Source organism: Macrotis lagotis, chromosome 1, assembly GCF_037893015.1.
Source record: "Macrotis lagotis isolate mMagLag1 chromosome 1, bilby.v1.9.chrom.fasta, whole genome shotgun sequence".
Taxonomy (NCBI): domain Eukaryota; kingdom Metazoa; phylum Chordata; class Mammalia; order Peramelemorphia; family Peramelidae; genus Macrotis; species Macrotis lagotis.
Window position 1 is genome coordinate 346,784,150 of NC_133658.1, and position 19,731 is coordinate 346,803,880.

General features: G+C 39.1%; 1 protein-coding gene across 2 annotated transcripts in view; it reads left to right on the forward strand.

Moving 5' to 3' along the window:
* The window catches only part of TTI1 (TELO2 interacting protein 1), a 44,416-nt gene that overhangs the window by 15,792 nt on the left and 8,893 nt on the right, over positions 1-19,731 (forward strand). The window contains exons 3-7 of one of the 2 annotated variants that reach the window (XM_074211908.1): positions 2,137-2,343; positions 4,287-4,435; positions 5,262-5,402; positions 8,470-8,674; positions 8,969-9,056. In XM_074211908.1, coding sequence (XP_074068009.1) covers positions 2,137-2,343; positions 4,287-4,435; positions 5,262-5,402; positions 8,470-8,674; positions 8,969-9,056 — 790 coding nt within the window. The remainder of the gene's footprint in view (positions 1-2,136; positions 2,344-4,286; positions 4,436-5,261; positions 5,403-8,469; positions 8,675-8,968; positions 9,057-19,731) is intronic. The other variant, XR_012473686.1, reaches the window with a different exon arrangement.

Genomic DNA, 19,731 nt, shown 5'->3' on the forward strand with positions numbered 1-19,731 from the left:
AGAGAGGAAGTGACCTTGTTGTTAGATGTCATGTCTGACTCTTCAGGACCCCATTTAGTGTTTTCTTGGCAAAAATAGATGGTTTACCATTTCCTTTTCCATCCCATTTCCTTTTCCATCTCATTTTACAAATGAGGAAATTGAGGCAAATAGGGTTGAGTGACTTGTCTAGGGTCACACAACAAGTAAATCAGGCCAGATTTTAATTCAGGGAGATGAGTCTTCCTGACTCTAGGCCTAGTACTCTATCCACTTCACCTCCTGATGAAGTGACTTAGTCATAATTAAATTAGTAGTGAATGACAGAGCCAATGTATCCAAACCCTGGTCTCCAGAGCACTTTCTGTTGCACCACCTTTCCCCCCTAAATTTCTACCAACAAAAATTCTTGACTTGACACTAAGATCAGAAACCAGACTAATATCAGATGTCCTACTCTTTTGTTAGTCCAACTAAATAGACTGCTGACTGCTTCTGAGGAGAGAGACCATCACCTAATGAAGTGAAGCCATGTCTATTTTGCTATTCACATTTAGTTTTATAACCAAATTAAGAACTATTATGAGAAGTTAAGATTGATACTGAAGCAATCTAGGAAAAGCAAATATATTGGGGGTGGGGATGGGGAGCAACAAGATCTTAATCAAATTATCCACTTTTAAATTCTGTGATCCTAATCTTTTAAGGCCTACTTATCTCCTTTTTTGATAAGAAGAGAGAGAGCATATGCTGGACCCATTGTTTTTAATTAAGAGGTATAATGAGATACTACTGATAAGATCTATTAAGAATAGTAAACATGTTTTATGATTATTTCAACTTCTACAAAAATGTATCAAACCTGCCACACACAGACTTGTTTGTGGTAAAGGAAGCACCAGATCAAAGGATCTGGATTTGATTCCCTGGTGTGAATCTCTTGTTAGTTGTGTGACCCTGAGCAAATCATGTAACATTTCCTAGCTTCAGTTCCCTCCACAAGGAAATATACTTCATCACTAAACTGTTATGAAGATCAAATGAGATAGTGTCCAAAGAGCTCCCAGTCTACCAGGGAGATGGTCCATATGCACAAAGTGGAAATAGCAATTATTCTCATGAAGAGGACCTCTTAAAGCATCAGCAGTGTTTATAAAAGATTGTAGGTGGTACCAGTTCTTTCAACAGAGATATCCTCAAGTAAAGAATGACAATTTATTAAATTATTCTGTTTTACTGAAAATCTTTTTAAGAATGCACAACACCTAAGCTCACCAGGAAGTATTTTGGTTATCGAGCAACTTGTAACTAGAAGGGAGTGTATCCTATATCAATGACTTATTCTATTGCCAGACAGACCTACCAATGTAAATGAGCAAAGTATATATTCTCATTCAGAAATTAGTTTCTTTTGAGTTTGGTTACAATGAACTAGTTCATCATTGTCATAACTCTTGTTGTGTGTGTCTTTAGGGTCAGGGATGGATTAAAATCACTGTTGTGCCTGGTCTAATCCGGACCTGAGGTATGCTCCCTCTTTTCTTATTAAAAAGAGAGATAAGTAGGCTTTAAAAGATTAGTACCACAGGGATATATACCTGTTTTATTAGCATTGGAAGGAGCCTCAGAGGTCATCTTCAGTGCCCTCAGTTTATGAATGAAGAAACAAAGTTTTTAATACCTTACTGAGATTTTTCTTGATGTATCAATAAAAAATAAGACAAATACACAATAAAAATAAATTTTTACAGGTTAAGTGATTATCATATCCTATCTTAGCTCTAGATGTGATGATCAGAAAGACCAACTGAAAAAGTATTAAGAAAGAGGAGAATCTCAGATAGAAAAGTATATAACCAATTCAGTTCAAGCATTATTGAAGCACTTATTATGGATCAGGCAATGTGCTGGTCACTGGACACAGAAAACAAAACCTCTTCCCTTAAGTTACTTATATTCTACTGAAATGTGACCTATCTAGAGAGAAAAAGCATTTGATAAGAACAACTCCTTGAGTATTTACACATCTCTAGAATCTCCTCTGTTCACTGCCTCTTCAATAATGAGGCTAGCCTATTGTGTTGAGGGCTAGTACTTCAGTATTACCCTTTTTGGTAAATGTTGCTGCTAAATAACATGATGATACTTTTTCTCTAGTCCGGTGGTTCCCAGAGGCCAAAGAAGACAAACAGCTCCCAGAGCAGAATTTCAGAAAGGAGAAATATGATATATACCAAGACTCAACAACTCTTGAGAAAGGATTTGCATTTACCACCCCTGCTGAAGAAATGGAACAGTTTTTGTTGGACTACCTCAAAAATAAGAATGTTGCTGATGGAAATGTGTCTGATTCTGATAATGAAGGTAATATTTATAAGAGACCTCCTGTTAATGTTCCAAAGCATAAAGGAAAAGGGAATTCAGGGTGGCTTAACATTAGCCTGTTTTTAATTGTTGTCCACTCCTGCCCTACATACTCCCCTCTCTCTGACCTCCATCCAGATCTTCAGACACTGAAGGATTAATAAATTAGAACATCTTCAAATTTAAAATGTCAAAAATTAAGGATTTTGGTGTTCTCAGCATTATTTAAAATTGAACTGAGTCTCAAATTAGTTTGTTCTGAGAGAACTGGGCAAAATATGTTCTGGCATTCTTTATGCTAGAATCCTTGGGTGAATCAAATCCAATAATTCTAGGATAACAGAATAGTAACTCATTACTTGTACTCATTACATCGTAGTTAACTTTAACTACAACAAATTCTTTCTGAATAGTAGGAAAGCATTGCAAATAGTATTTGGACCCAGTAGTGATTTATTCAGAGCTCAGTCATGGTTTCCTCCAAAGGCAAAGCTTCCTTATTGGAAATCTATTAGGTTATTTCTTCTCAGATTTGTTTCTTGGGCTAGCCTCCATCCTCTTTACCCCTTTCCTGAATACCTCTCACCCCCAACTGGGACATTTTCAGTGGGAAAGATGGCTTGATATCTCATAGTCATGATTTGCTCTACCTTGCTGAAATAGCTACCCATTTAGGCAGTCCACTGTTATGAATCAATTGGTGTGGATCAATTGAAATGAAAAGATGTTGGATAGGAACAGGCCATATAAATAAAACCTTCCAGTAAGAAAAACCAAGAGCCCTCCATCAAGCTGTTTTGATAGGTGAATTTAAACAGCAAATCCTTCTTGGAAAAAACTTGACATCCACATAGTTCTCATTCATCACACACATTGACATTCATTGTACAAAACATTGATTATGTGCATCCAACCAAGGGTGGGGTAGGGAATGAGGGTAGGGCAAGAGGGTTGCTTATACTATATACCTGTGTAGTATTTAAAGTATTGTTTTTGTGAGATATCTAAATTGTGTATAGACACATTTGTCATCTCTGGTATAGTATGCAGAACACCATCGTGGGTATCAGACCTAGGTTATTGTGCAGGCTCTGCTTCTCATTAGCTATGGGACTTTGGGCAAGTCAACTTAAATTCTCTGAGGTTCTGTTTTCTCATCTGTCAAATAGAAATGATATCTCTACTACCTGCCTTACATTACCATTTTGAATCTTATTTTGAAGTGAGAGGACCTAGGTTCAAATCTTAACTCTGCTATATATTATGTAAGATACCTTGAGCAAAAGGCTGCATTTCTCAGGAAACTTAAGTTTCCTGATCTGTAAAATAAGATTAGACTAGATGATTTCTAAAGTCTCTTCTGCTCTACATTTTAAATCCTAGAAGATCAAATAAATCCACATATGTAAAACACTTTACCATTTTAAGGGTTTAATAGAATGCAAACTGTGCAGCTATAGGGTGCTAAACTTGGAGTCAAGAAATCTTCAGATTCTGTCTCTGACATTTATTCTTTGTGCTACTATGGAAAAATAATTTAATCTCTTAAAATTTCAACTTCTTTATCTATAAAATGGAATTCAAAGTTTTTCTGAGTCTCAAATGAAACAATGTTTATAAAGTACTTTGCACATTTTAAAGCATTATAGAAATGTCAGATATCACCATCATTATTCAGTTTCTGGGCTCCAATTTGTCAAGCCATAAGGGATATATACCTGTTTTAACAACTGAGGAAAGATGTATGGAAATGTTAAAGAAAAATATTAATCACTTTTGAATTTCACTATTTAAGTAATGATCACTGTGGGCTAGGAGTGGGGAAAAGTAGTCTTGGGAAAGTAGTCCTTAGGAAATAGTCTTGAATTTGGTTTCAGAGAATTCTTCCCCTAATTATTTATGCAAGTCTCTCTACAACTTGCCAATTGCGCCCTGTTTTTCAGAGGAACAACCACTCCCTCCCAAGACAGAGATGAATGATGTCTGTCCAGATGTGGAAGCCTCTCTGCCAGTGCAGACCCAGATAGCCAAGGATGTAATGGAGAGGTGCATTCACTTACTGTCTGATAAAGATCTAAAGACACGCCTGAAGGTCAGTGTGCCTTGTCTACTCTGTATTTATAGACTGCAGGATGCAAAGAGGGGTTGACTTTGTTGGGAATGACTGCACTGATAAGAGAGCAGCCTCCCTTATCTTTAAGTTCACGTGTGGTGACCAGGAGAAGGCCCTGGAGGAATTTATCTATGAGATGATGGTATTGTGTCTGTCCATGCCAGCTCAATTACCAAAAAAGAGCTGATCTCCTCTGAATCAGGAAACAACAAACGTATGAAATTCAAAGAATCCATAGGAGAAAGTGACAGACTTCAAAAAACACTTATTTTTCTGAAATTTAATTTTAGTGTAAGATGTAAGTTTTGGTTCTAGTAGTATTCTCAAGTTTTTAAAAGTGGTATTTTTTCATGCCTACAACTGTCCTTACTTACCTGTTTTCTTTTCTCTTACCCACTCCCAACTCCCATACTCAAGACCCTTCTTATAGAGGGTTTAAATAGCTGTATCTTTTTTTCCCCTACTATAGTATCTATTGTGTCTCTCAGTCTCCCTTTGAATAGCAACTCCCTGTGTAGCAGATACAGTGACAGAATTGACTAGATAAAAATGAAAACACATCTTTGGCAGTCATTGGCCGAAACACTAAATCTATCTTAAATTTGAATTAGGGCTGAAAAGTAGTGCAATAATGCCCTGAAAGAAAGAGAATGCTAGCTACCACTGCCACCATGACTGTCTTCTCAGACCCCCTTTCCCTCACCCCAGCCCTCTCAGAATCATTAAGGGTGAATTTGGTTGTCCCTCAGATTCCATCTTCAGACCCTTTGCTCTTCATTAGCTGATTCCTGTCTTGTTTGCTCAGGTTCTGGATGTGTTGGAATTATGTGTGACTGTTCTTCAGTCCCATGAGAACCAGCTGCTTCCCATGGTCCATCAGGCCTGGCTTCCACTTGTGCACCGACTTACCAATGATGACCCCCTGGCTATTCTGAGAGCCTTTAAGGTATGATATTACCCTCCTCCCTACTCTAACTTGGAGGCCTTATTAAGGGATGCACTCTTGTCAAGCTCACATCAAAACACAGGCCACCAAACCATACCATCAGGATCCTGATGGGCTTCATGCCAACTAAGAAAACCACCTAGGAATATGTTGTATTTTTTATTTTGTTGAATATTTCCCACTTGCATTTCATCTGGTTCAGACTATTCAGACAATGTTATAAGTCACATGCCTTCTGAGGGCCTCTCGGTTGACAACTCTGGTCCAATGGAAAAGAATATCAGCCTGGAAAGGAAAAAGTCTTCCTCCGCCATTGACTCACCATGTGAACTGAAGCAAGTTCCTAGGCTTCTGTTTCCTCAATTGATTTTAAATAAGGATAATATTTCCTGACCTCACTGCCTCACAGGGTTGATTGTTGGAACAAATGAGATAATATGGAAAGCACCTTCAAAAGTTAAATATATAGAGAAGTATAAGGTGACATTATTTTTGGGGGGAAACTTCCTGCATTTCCTTGTTTTTTGTTGAAGCAGAAAGAAGGAAGGCCACAAATATTTATTTAGTGTCTACCTATCAGGCACTGAATTAAGCATTTACAATTAGTTTCCTTTTGATTCTCTGGACAACTCAGAGGTAGGTACTGTTAGTGTAAATGTTTTACAGTTCAGCAAACTGAGGCAAACATGCCCGGGGTCCAGTAGCTAGTATATGTTCAAGGTCATATTTGAACTCCTAGTCTCCTGACTCCAAGCCCAGCACTCTTTTTATCCATTGCCCCAGAAGCTGCCTACCAGAAACATTTTAGCATTGTTTTTATATGTTTACAGCATCTACTTACTAAGCCACAATGTAACTCTTTTTTAATTGCTGTAATTCTGAAAGCCAGAATAAAATATAAATGGTATTGCTAAGAGATTGTTCAAGATTATTTTCCTTTATGAAAAGTATCCATATTTTCAAGAGCAGACATGGAAAAGAAGAGCAAAGTGGGAAAAGGGGATGGGCTAGAGCTATGATTTCATTGGTTTAGTGAACTCCTGAAGGAGAAAACTCCACCATCAGGACACATTCTTTTCTTCAGTAATCTTAGAGAGCTGCTCAGAGCACAGTGAGGTTACAAGACTCACTCTGGGCCAGTGTGTGTCCATAGTGAGATACTTCCTGGCTGTAACGCCAATACTCTACTCATTACATTCATTGCCTCTCAGGAAAACAGAGAATTGTGTGACTTTGTGTTCCATATCTGATACTGCTTCATCCCCCTTCTCCCAGATATATTAATGACACTGGTAGACCTGTGACATTTTGTATTGAGGTACTTCAAATTTGAAGCTAAGGGCGGCTAGGTGGTGCAGTGAATAAAGCAGCGGCCCTGGAGTCAGGAGTACCTGGGTTCAAATCCAGTCTCAGACACTTAATAATTACCTAGCTGTGTGGCTTGGGCAAGCCACTTAACCCCATTTGCCTTGCAAAAACTTAAAAAAAAAAAATCTGAAGCTAGATCTGTCCCCAGAAGCCATTCTGTGTGCTCATTGTTAAACAGGAGGGCTTAAAGAAAACTTATTACATCTTTTGTATTCAATCCTTCATTACAGCAATGCATGTATGTGTGTTCCTCTAGAGAGGTTAAAAGGAGACATGCAAAGAAACTGCATGTTATGAAGGGGAGAATAATAATAATGATTAAAGTTCATGTTAGTGTAGTATGCTGGGCTTTCTGTCCAGCAGTCCTATGAGGTAGAGAGTATAAAAATTAACCTCTTCTTTTGATGGATGAAGGAACTGAGGCACTAACATGTTCACATGAAAATAAGATTCAAACCTAGGTATTCCGAGGCCAAGTCCCCCTCGTCCTTCTCTCTCTCTCTCTCTCTCTCTCTCTCTCTCTCTCTCTCTCTCTCTCTCTCTCTCTCTCTCTCTCCAACCCCCTTTGTTAAAGAAATTTGAAGAAAATAAACAGTTAATTGAGCAATGACTGCCTAGCTTTTGCTCTGTTCTTGAAACAGCTAATTAATTTTGGACAAATGACCCACCTCACTGTACCTCAAGTGTTTCAATCCTTATTTCCAGAAGTGGAAGAAAAGCTGTCCCATTCTCCTCTTACCAAGAATGAGAACCTATAAATTTGAATAGTTTCAAGATTTCTTTCATTCTTTTTTTTTAAAGGTTTTTGCAAGGCAATGGGGTTATAAGTGGCTTGCCCAAGGCCACACAGCTAGGTAATTATTGAATGTCTGAGGCTGGATTTGAACTCAGGTACTCCTGACTCCAGGGCTGGGTGCTTTATCTACTGTGCCACCTAGTCGCCCCTGATTTCTTTCATTCTTAATGGACATATTGGAAAGACCTATAGAATTAATGTCAGGAGAATTTTTGGTAATTGCTACCTGTGTGATCCAGGATAAATCATTTAGTCTCCCTGATCCTTTGTTTCTTATGTTTTAAAATTGCAGATAATAAGCATTAGGGTTTTGTATAAAAAGTAATTTTGTTGATGTTGAAATTATATCAACATCATCATTAAACTTGAGAGTCAGTGCAGCACAGTGGATAGAGAGTTGGCCTCAGAGTCAGCAGATCTAGGTTCAAGATTCACTTATAACATTTATCAGCAAGTCATTTTAATTTTCAGTAACTCAAGCAATTCTCTAAGACTGTAGTTTGAAGAATGACTTCTGAACTGGAAGGATTTTCTTTACTGGAAGTTCCCCTCACCAATGGAACCACAAATTCAGACCAAAATTATTACCCCAAAGAAATAAGTAGTTAGCAAATCAAGTAATTAATCAACTTGTTCTTTGAATTATTCTCTGTGTAATATATATTTACAGATATAAACAACCATATCCTGGAGGGCAGAGCCCTCCAAATTCATAGCTTTTGGAAGTACAGAATATGGGTCAGGAATTAACAGTAATTGTATTTCATGAGGCAAGGAGATAGATCAAAATGAATTATTAAGCATCCTTTGGTTATCTTTTTAAGAAACATTTCTAAACAATATTGATCATATACTTAAGTAAACACTAGAGTTTGGATGGTACTTGGGGGTCTTTTTTTACAGGTGTTATGCACCTTGGGGAACAAATGTGGTGATTTTCTTCGGAATCGGTTTTCCAAAGACATCTTGCCGAAGCTGACTGGCTCCTTGGTCACCCAGGCTCCTGTCAGTGCCAGGGCTGGACCTGTCTACTCCCATACACTCGCCTTCAAATTGCAACTGGCTGTGTTGCAGGGTCTGGGTTTACTTTGCAAGAAACTGGACCTGGGTATGTACCCACCCAATTAATCAGTCCACTCATTTAAAAAAAAAAATTGGCACCACCTCAACCCCATCCTAGCACTCTCACATCCTGCCCTGCTCTGCATAGCTCTGTTCATCTCCCTTCATTTGACTAACCTTCAGATGCTTGCTTTGGCCTCATTTTTCAATTACTCTGGGGAAAGCAGAAGGAATAGAGGGCATCTTTTCTCAGTGTTCCTATTGCATCAGACAGTACTTGGTTACTACTTGTCCCGAATGAATTCTGAAGGCCAATGCCTGCTTTGTTTTCTCTCGGCAGGTGGGGGTGACCTGAATAAAGTGGCAGATGCCTGCTTGATTTACCTGAGTGCTAAACAGCCCATGAAATTACAAGAGGCGGCCAGGAGGTAACACCACTCCAATATATGCCTACACATACATATCTTTCTATTTGTGCTAAATTATTGATGTCTCAGTAATGACAAACAGGGTTAAAATAATATCTCCCTTCTTGCCAAGTTAAGGTATATTTATTTAACTCTGCTATTTGTAGAGTTGAAGTTTTTTCCTAGTGACTTTTCTCTTTCTGTAGGTAAACCTTTTCAAAGGAGTCAAAAGATTTTAAAGCTGGAAGGATCATGGTAAACTATCTAGTCCAGCCTCTCCATTTTACAGTTGAGGAAACTGAGTCTGAGAGACTTAGCCAAGGCAAATCGAAGAATGATGATGTCAAGGGTCAGACCCTGGTTTTCTGAGTCCAAGTCCAATACTAAGTTATCAGGTCTACTCAGTCCAAGAACAAAAGCAATTCTGAGAAGTCATTTAAAAGAATGGCAATGAAGTAGTAAAAAATGCTGGACTAGAAGTCAAAAGACTTGGCTTCTTTTGGCTTTGCTAGTGTGGATGTGGCCTCAACAGGTGCCTCCTGGACGCTCTTGGTCTTGTTCTCTGTACAAGAAATCAACAAGCATTTCTTAAGCCCCTTAAGCCCCTCCCCTGTGTCAGACACTGTGCTGAGGGGGCTGGGAATACAGAGACAAAGAAACAAGCCCTGCTGTCTGAGAGCTCCCTTGTTGGCAGAGATGCCGCTACACTAGATTAGTTTTCAGGACCTTTGAATCAGAATCTCAGAATTGGTGGGGGGAGAGGCAAGGCTTTAGAAGTGATCTAGTTCAAATGCTATCTAAATCATAAATCCCATCTGTGGTCCCAGTTTCCATAAATTCAAGTCATGCTCATTGAATGTATTTTTCCATTCTAACTGTTGACTTAAGAGGAAAAAATGTCTTGTTACTCCAGTCTTCAATTTTTTTCATGAGGTAAAATTATGATGAAAGGAATTATCATGAAAGGCAGGTGAAAACATGCCTGAAATGCATTTGGGTCCTCCCTTCATAGGTTTGTTTCAGAGTCAATAATAGCCTTTACCCCAGAAGTGCCTTCACTTGGCAGACTACGAGATCCTTGAGAAATCTAGATCTGCCTGGCCTCAGCCTCTGCGGGGCACATCTTGACCCTACATTTCAGCTCCAAAGAGCTCAGCTCAGAGTGCTGTGAAAAGCAATGAAAAAACTTCTCTTACTGCTTCTTCTTGGGCAACACATGTAGAAGCAAAGGCAAGAACCAGCCAGGTACCCAAAAAGACAGGAAGAGGAGCCAGGTCGGGGGGGGGGGGTGCAACATGAGGTAATGGGATACCTGCTGGAAGAAGTATCTTTTTGAATTGATTTATTCTGCTTGGTGATTTTTCTCTCTTGTTTTCTCCGATTTTTTTTTTTTACTCATCCCTTTTCCTGTCACATCCCCAAAACATAGAATTAATCTTGACTTCCTGAGAATGGGAATTCTCTAAAAAACTCACTTTTCTTTAGACATCCTCATTTCCTAAGAATGAAAGGAAGCCTCCCATATATAGAGACCCTGAAGCTCATTGAGCTCTAATTTGAAGCACAAATTAAGATCTTAATGAATGGTTCCTAATATGTTTAGTCTGCCTACTTTTTACTTGTAAGAGTCATAGCTTCCCCACCCTCCCACTCCCCCTTCCCCTCCAACCCCCAGCACACATACTTAGACTCATCAGACAAGTTGATTTTTACATTTTGTTATTTCATTTTCAATTTCCTTTTTTGACACTGGAAAGCAATTAAACTCTGACTTGAGTTTCCTGCAGTTCTTGAGTTAGTATTCAAGGCATGTGGAAAACAAGAATGAAACAAGTGTAAAAATGTATTCCAACCACTTGGCTTAGGGTTCGCTGGATAGTGCAGAGATTGAGCAGAGACAGGATGTAAGTCTTGGTTTTGCCATTTAGAGCTTCCCAAGTGATTTAATCTTCCTGAACCTCAGTTTCCTCAATTGTAAAATAGAACACAGAATCCTACCATGCCACCCTCTTGAGAGAGCACTAAAAATATCACCTGATATTGTTACTCTGATCCTTTAATTAGCAAGGTTTCCATTTAGAATTGAGTAATTGAGTCAGATGAACCTACTTTTGAGATATGGGAGGCAGTTGGGAGCACAAGGTTGATTGTTACTGGCACCACTTGTGTTGTGTAAATGGGAGATCAACAAAGATGAATATTTACTGGATATACTCTGCTTTTGGATATTGTCCTGGAATGTTTGCCATTAAGCATTTTAGGTTCCATGTGCTCCCTAATTCTGTCAGATTTAAACTTGGCAAATGGGTAGTAAAACTTTGCACTGGGTTCAAGGTATCTTCCCTGCCTTTTAACTCATTTAGAGACTCAGAGGAGCAGAGCTGTGGGAAAAACAAGTATACAGCGAGAGTAGAATGTGATAGGAGCAAATAAAAGTCCATGTAAAGGCCTGTGGGTGAGGACATTTTGGTCTGGGCTGGTCAGAAAGGACTTTATGAAGAAAGTGACCCCTCAGTTGAGTCTTTAAGGAAGGAAAGGATCTCAACAGGCAGAAGTTAGATTGCTTTCCAGGAATGGAAGATAACCTTTGTGACTGCCTGGAACTGGGAGATAGCAAGATGTGAAAGATAAAGCTAATCTCATTTGTCTTGAACATAGGGTGTAAAGGGGAATAATATAAAATAAAACTGGAAAAGTAGAATCAGATTGTAGACAGCCTTTTAAATATCATGCTAAAGAATTTTTAGTTTCTCCTCTGTGCCAGGAAACTACAGCCCAAGGGCCAGATCTAGGTCCCTGGCTGCCTACTTTTGTAAGACCTAGGACTCCCAAGCCAAGAATATTTTTTAAATTTTAAAATAAAGTTCCCAGTGGGCCATAGTTTTCTGAACCCAGATCTAAGCAGTAGAGTCACTAAAGGTCAAAGGACACCTTCAAAGTCTAGTTGACCTGCAATCATATCCTCTAATACTTTTCTATTGCTTTGCTTTTAAAAGTCTAAAAAATGGCCAGAGCACTGTTTGCTTTTTTTCAACGTTGCATTAAATATAACCCATGGCCTGCCATCTTTTACATCCTAGCTGTAAACTCGGGAAATGGAAATTGTTCAGGGCTTAGTTATATAAGTGAAACTGTAAATGCTAAGAATGAGGCTGCCATTCCCGTGTATTGTCCATAGCTACTGATGGCTTGGTGAGGATTAGGGAGTGGTAACCAGGAATGGGGAAAGACAGGAATTTAATGCCTTGTTTTGCCACCAGGTGTCACTGTTAACTGGTAAGAAAAGACAATTGAAGCTCATAAAAGTTTATCTAGCTAAATCACTTCAACTATAAGCAAATAAGAGAATGACTTGAGATAGGGAAGAAGGGCTTGGTATACTATAGGACCATAAATAAGCTGAGGTCCCTAGAGTAAGCATTAGATTGAAAATAACAGGTCATAGCATCCAAGCCTATTGCCGCAGATTATAGAGCCAAGTTTATCGGATTTGAATCCCCATGTGGCTTTCCAAGCCTTTGAGACATCTCCCAGCATGCAATGTGCCTCCACAGTTCTTTGCCTTTCTGGCAGACAATCTTTTTCTACCGGGCACATGAGAGGTAGAGAATGAGAGGAATTGGGCAAAAAAAAAAAAAAGCAAGCCCTAAATTTCCTTTAATTCCAAACTGTACCTTTAAGCCAATATGCAGATGTGGATAGGAAGTGAACTAGATTAAAATAACACTTTTTAAACTGAGCTTTTAATATACTTTAAAACAGTAGCTCCCAACCTTTTCTCACTGTGATTATAAATTAGATACCAGTGAGGCATTTCAATCCTAATAAAGGGAAGTAAAATAAATAGTATCTGCTAGTGCAAAAGAAATTCAAATGTAACAATGATTAGCATAATATAGAAAAAACCCTTTAATTTGTAGGACTGGAATACCAGGTATCCCAGTCCTTTCATTTTCTGTCCAACCAATAGTTCATCAGAGGCAAGGAGCCAGAAAGTAAAGATGGTGGGAGCAAGCCCCTGGTGGTTCTGGGCTGCTCAGTCTGAGACTAAGGTGCCATCACCATTATTGGCTGCAGCCAAAGTTGGTCCTACTGGATCCACCAGAAAAGCCTCTGTGTTTCCTTCCCTTGGTCTTGATGGTCTGGGACAGTCAGGTGAAGATCGTTGTACCTTAGGCTCTTCACAACCAGTGTGAATCCCCTTCTAAAGAAATTGTGCTCTGGGGGCGGCTAGGTGGCGTAGTGGATAAAGCACTGGCCTTGGAATCAGGAGTACCTGGGTTCAAATCCGGTCTCAGACACTTAATAATTACCTAGCTGTGTGGCCTTGGGCAAGCCACTTACCCCCATTTGCCTTGCAAAAACCTAAAAAAATAAAAAAAATAAAAAAAATTGTGCTCTAAAAGATGCATCTGAGAAACCCAGAGCAAGAGCTTACTTAGAATGACTGTAGAATGTACAGATCCCAAATGAGGCCCTTCTTAGCCTCTTTAAAAAAGCCCTGTTTAACTTGTGGTCACACAGCTTAGGGATTTACTTGCTTATCTGTGATTCTTATTGTGAGCTTCCTTCCATCTGTTATAATCTAAACAGTAGGTTTCAACTCCATAGTGCATCTGTCTCATTCATTTATATTACCACTCTTTTTATTATGAAAGGAGCCTTGATTTTAGATTCTGTGGTATGCTGACTTTTCTCCTGATTGCCTTCCTTCTAGCAGTAGGATGCCAAAGTAACATCATAATCTATCAAACACCAGGCAGGTGCCTTCAACCACCTAAAGACCACACATCAAGCACTCTTTCTTGAAGAGTGTTCATTTTATACCTATAGTCACAAACTTCCCTATTATCCATACACATAGGATCTGCTATGTCTAAAAGACAGTAGGGGCCATAGAGAGAGTTAATCAATTAATTGAGCTTGAAATTAAGCAGTTCATGCTTTCAAACTGGAAACTAGCATGACAGGGTTGGCCAGTTTTACTTGTAATTTGTACCCATTCTCTGCCAGGGATTATATAGCCCATATGGACATGGGGGCTTCCTTTCTTCTCCCCCAATTTCCTAACATTAGCCCCTTTGACATTTGATTAATAGTTGGCAATTCCAAACTTAAATAGGTCTAGCTTGCCTTTTTTCTGTCATTTTTACTTTTTTTAAGGTTAGTTCAGAATATATATTGTTCACTGTGGCAAATTCGGGCGTGGTCTCACCAACAAAGATAAGAGATATCTGCTGTGTAGATGATGATAAAAAAAAGATTGGGTAACCAGGTTTCAAATCTAAAAGCAATGTCTACAGGATTCTTCCCAAATCTTTTGTTCCCAGTCCTTTCACTAGCATTCTCTGCTATGTCATGTGATTGATGACCTGTCAGAATCAAATGTTTCATTAGCCATTAGAGTAGTCAAGTTACTGTGTGTTGGAGAGAGGGGACCAGCAAGGGAGGGAGGAAGAAAGAAGGGTGGTGGTAGAGGTGGTGGTAGATTGAGCCTAGTGGCTCTGCTGACTGCACAAAGTGAGGTTCAAGTTATCCATCAAAAGCCCTGGCATGCTATAGGGTAGCAATTTAATCACTTTTGTGGGGTCTGTGGTTTGTCTCTGTTGAAAACCTTGGAGTCGAAATGAATTTGATGATCCCAGCTTAGTGTAGTACCCAGTGTGCAATAGTGGAAGCTGTAGTCTTTGGAGCAGCAAAAGAAGGAAAATAGATTTTTCCCATCTCATATATTTTTTAAACAAGTAAGCATAGATATGAAAGTAATTGGTAGTATATTTGAAGAATGAATCTTTGCTTCGTCTCATCATCCTCGGTTTTCAACATTTTTAGAAACCAAGAAAAAAATGTCCTCATGCAGGGTAAGATAGCTCAATTGAATAGTGAATGAGGACAGGCTTTAAATACTGGTTAACCAATGAAGCGCAGCTCATTAAAGTAAATTACTGAGTATAGAAACTGAGTATATAGCACGCCACTGCTTGCTGCATAGGACACACTGACACCTCAAGCATCCATTTGTTTGGAAGGAAACACATTGCCTCATTTGTACCTTCTGTGCATGCAGAGTAATGGCAAAAGAGCTGAGCAGAGAAAAGGAGGAGGGCGAGGTGGTTCCTCTGGAGAAACTTCAATTTCTGTGCCTATAATTTCTGTGCCTAGTTTACATATAATAAAGCCCTATGGGCAATTCTTAGAATTGTTTAGATTAGAATCAGCAACTTGTGCCCTTAATCCTGTGACCACTGAATTAAGTAAAAGTGGGCAAGTAGATGTATTGGACTTAGATCTCTTAAATCCCTTCCAGCACTAAAAATTCTATACCAATGTATGAAATTTACTCAATGACCTTGGACCTTCCTTCTCTCTGTAAAATGAGGGATTGGACTACAATCTTCTGCCTAGGTATCTCAGAGATCTTTCCAACTCTCGCAATCTTATGATTTTAATATCACAATGATGTACATTTAGCTGTTGGTAACACCTAGACAATTCAAAGGAGCATTTTATAGTTTCAGAAAGAAATAAGGCATGTTGAATCTCTAAAGCAGATAACTGATACAGAGAGGGTAGCCTGTCACCCCAAAAGGCTGGAAGCCAAGCATTTCAGTTATTGTTGATTTAGTTATGCCAAGCTACAATTGGCTGACATTTTTCTAGAGTCCTCTTTGAACAGATGTTGTCTAGACAGGCGACTTGAAACTCATGAGAATTTTTCTCTTACTTATTCCTGTGGCAATTAGCTTCTCTTTGGGTTTTCCTCACCAAGACATGAGGAGGCACCCAGAGATAAGAAATACCCTCTTCCTTGCAAAGAAAAACTTATTTGTCCACTTCAAAAGCACAGAAAGGAGACTTGATCTTTTGGGGAGCATCAGGGTTGATTATAAAGGAATCAGCTGCTCCAGTTGCTTTGACCATTGGAGTTTATTGGGCACTTAGTGATGCCCGTCAATTGGCAGGCCAGGCTGAAGGGTGCTGAAATGGCTGCCTGCGTGAAGTGAAATTCAATAAAACCACATTTTAAGTGAAAAATCAGTATAAACACCAGGATTCTTTGCCATGGAAACAGAGGTTGCTTAGAAACTGCCTAACAGCGAGTTCTAAATTTTTTAAAGTCAAGTTATCATTTAAGCTACATGGCCCTACAGGTTATTGAGAGATAATCACTCGCCTCAGGACATGACGCAGCACAAGACACAGCTGAGTGCTTCCTGATACTCCAGGGACCAGATAATCTTGATAACTGTGTTCCCTCAAGCCACCGATTTGGGCTGGGGGGAAGAAGAAAAAATTTTGTTTAGGAGTTGAAGTGTGTGTGTGTGTGTACATGCATGTCTATGTCTATGTACATGTATGTGTATGTCTATGTTATGTGTGTGTGTATATATATATATATCTCTGAAAGTGTCTCTTTTGGTGCTAGAAAAAAAGATGGGACTAGCCATTTGCAATGTTCAACAAGCCATTTCTGCTCTGTTTCTAGAGATGTATTTGAAACATTTTCCAGGCCATTAACCTGATTACTTCAAAGCAGGTTTTTCTTCTTTGTCTTCTGGCTTACAGTTATTTAGAATGGGCTTCTCCTTACCCAGAGTATACCAACAGGCATTTGGTGACAAAGCAGGTCCTCAGCAGAGCATTATGATATTTCATCACTGGAAATCATCTCTTCCTGGTGAAAGTTGGGAAAAGTAAGGAGAAGCAGTAGGACTATGAAGAAATAATTCCAGACAGAAGGATGGCTAGTTGTCCCTGCCCTGCCCCCGATCCAACCCCACTTGGGGCTCTTCCTTCTTTTAACATTTTTGCCTCCTTTATTCAGGCTTTCCTGGCTGCACCTCAGTAAATTACTATTTATTGGCCTTCTTTAGCTTTCTATTACTACTACTACCACCTACCCCTTGTGATTACAACTTCTTTCTTTTCCTTAATGTTCTTGAGACAGAGGCTTAGAGAGTACAGCATAGAGGTAAAGGAACAAAGGGGCAGGGGAGGTTTCTGACCAAAGAGAACAAATAAAACAGAGAAGGAGAACTTTAGCTTTGGAAGCTGGTCTCTAATTTGCCCTACGGACAGTCTTTAGTTTGGAGCCATTCATAATCAAGTATATAATATGACTCCTGTACATACCATATTATTCTGGATACAAACTACATACCAGAAAAAATGAAATCATTTTTAAAACAAAAGTTATTGAAAACTAGACACTGAAAATTTAATTATAAACTGAACTCTGAATTTGTGCAACCCAGTTTCTGGTAGGGAAAAATGTAGCCCATATTCTTAACATTACAACCAGTGTGGAGAGTATTCAAGTATACAAGTTTCCTTGTATAATAGCTAATATATAATATGGCTTCGCTAAGACTTTTGGGATCACCTCTATATGGTTTTATTTTGACATTGTTTTACTTTCAGGAGTCCAGCTTGTCACAGTGAATAGGTCTGTCCCATTCCTTTTGCCTTTTAGGTATATGGAAGTAGAAGGAGGTATAAAATATTCTTTATCCTCCCTTTACCTCTACATACCTAAAATACAAAAGAAATGGAATGCCATGGACCTCATAACATTTGTGTGTATGTATGTATGGACTCCATAAAGTGTGTTTATGTGTAGACACAGATAAATAGCTTCCATTTCCAAACAGGCACATGTATACACATACACATACATATTTATAAATAAACATACACGAATGTGTTTGTTACTAACAGATGAAATTATGTATTCATTGACCATGCATTGATACTCTAGCCAAGTCAGTACAATGGAAATTGCAAGTAAAACAAAACATAAATATTTACTCTCTTCTGTGTTGTCAAAAGTTTTCTGTGGTAGCTAGTAACAGTGTTGGGTGGTGGTAATAATATTCCTTCTTTTCAGAAAAGGAACAATACATTTTTACAGAGTGCCCTTCACATTTTGAGAGGCATCGTAGACTGAATAGGAACTGGCTTTGAAATTGGGGAGACCCAGGATCCAGTCCTGCTTCTGATATATTCATTGGTTTTATAACAGTGGGCAGGTCCAGTAGTCTCTTGGTGTTCTAAGCAGCTCTCCAAGACTTCCAGGTTTAGCAAAAACATGGCCATCTTGCATTGGTTGAAATTTCCCTTATACTTTCAGCCAATGAAATCACAAACCAAGTCCCTATCCCTTTACTTGCATTATTACAAGATACAATACAGCAGACTTTGATCGTATGTTCCTGCTGTGTGTAAAGCACTATGCTCCTGACCACCCTGTGAAGCAGAGAGGACAAGAATTATTACTTCTGAAAGAGGAGGGAAGGAACACTCAGCCAAATTAAGTGGAAGGACACAGCCAGTGACAGGGGTGAAATTAGGATCTAGGTCACCTTTTTTCCTTGCCTGGAACATTTTCATACTGCTACTAATTTTGAAGGATGATATATTAAAAAATCATTTTATCTAGTACTTGATGATTGTATTACCTGCTTGGTGTTGCTCTTTCTTAATAGGCCACGGTTACCTTTCTTAACACTTTATTCACCCTGTACTAACCTTTGACTTGAGTTGCAGAGTGGAGTTACAGGACAGCATAGGATGTGTGTCTGCCTTGGCTTTTCCACTCCATTTTCCAGCAGCCATGTCTGAAGCGGATATAGAGTACAGAATACTATTTAAGATGCTAAGGGAGAACAAAAACTAAATAAGACAGTCCTTGTCCTTGGGGATCTTGAAGCCTCAAAGGAGAATAACCACAGATAGATAAATCCAAAAAATGCATCAGCAAGATGGAAATCAAAGCCATATGTGAGCTCAGTGACAGAGATTGTTACCATCCTAACTGGGGAGCATCATCCTATCAAGCATGGTAGAAGTACCCAAGAAACAACTTTCTTAAGGTACTGGTGGTTCCACCTACTCTGTCCCTTTCCCTCCACTTACAGAGTTACCTTCCACTTCAGTCACTCATTTCTCCCTCATATTATCATAACTTCCTCATCTTTCTGGCTTCCAGACTCTTTACTCTCTCTAATCCATTGTCCACAATGCTCAAGTCTGACCATGCCACTCCCCTCTTCAAGTGCCTTCAGTGGCTCCCTGTTTTACCTGTCGTAAACTAGAATTACAAATTTCTGATCACATCTGACTCCAACCTAAATTTTCAGGTTCTTGTTCTTTGGTCCCTTTTATACATGCTGTGTTTCAGACAAACCAGCCTCTTTGTCTTTCTCTGAACCCTAGATGTCATCTCCTACCTTACTTTCACCTCTTGGAATCCCTAGTTGCCCATTCTACTTACCTATTGACAGATGAACTGTTTAGAATGAGATTTGGCCAGATAGGGATTTGTTTTGCTTGACTGTATATAGTTGTTACAGGGTTTTGTTTGGGTTTTTGATGGTGGGGGGCGGGGGGGGAGAAAAAAGATGTTGCTTAATTTAAAAAATAGGATGAAGGAGCAGGTCAGTTGTGGTTTGGGAGGGGTTGTTTTGAAATTTTGTAGGGGTGGATTCCCAGCTTCAAGATTCAGTTCAATACCACCTGCAGGAAGGCTTTCCTGGTTCCCATGGAGGGAATGCTCCTCCTCCTTCCTCTACCATCATCTGTCTGTGTATATATTTTATCCCCTCTTCTTGAAGACAGTAACTATTTTTTGTTTTGTCTCTGTATCCCTAGCACCTTGCTTTGCACATAGTCGAAGCTTAATAAATGCTTGTTGGAT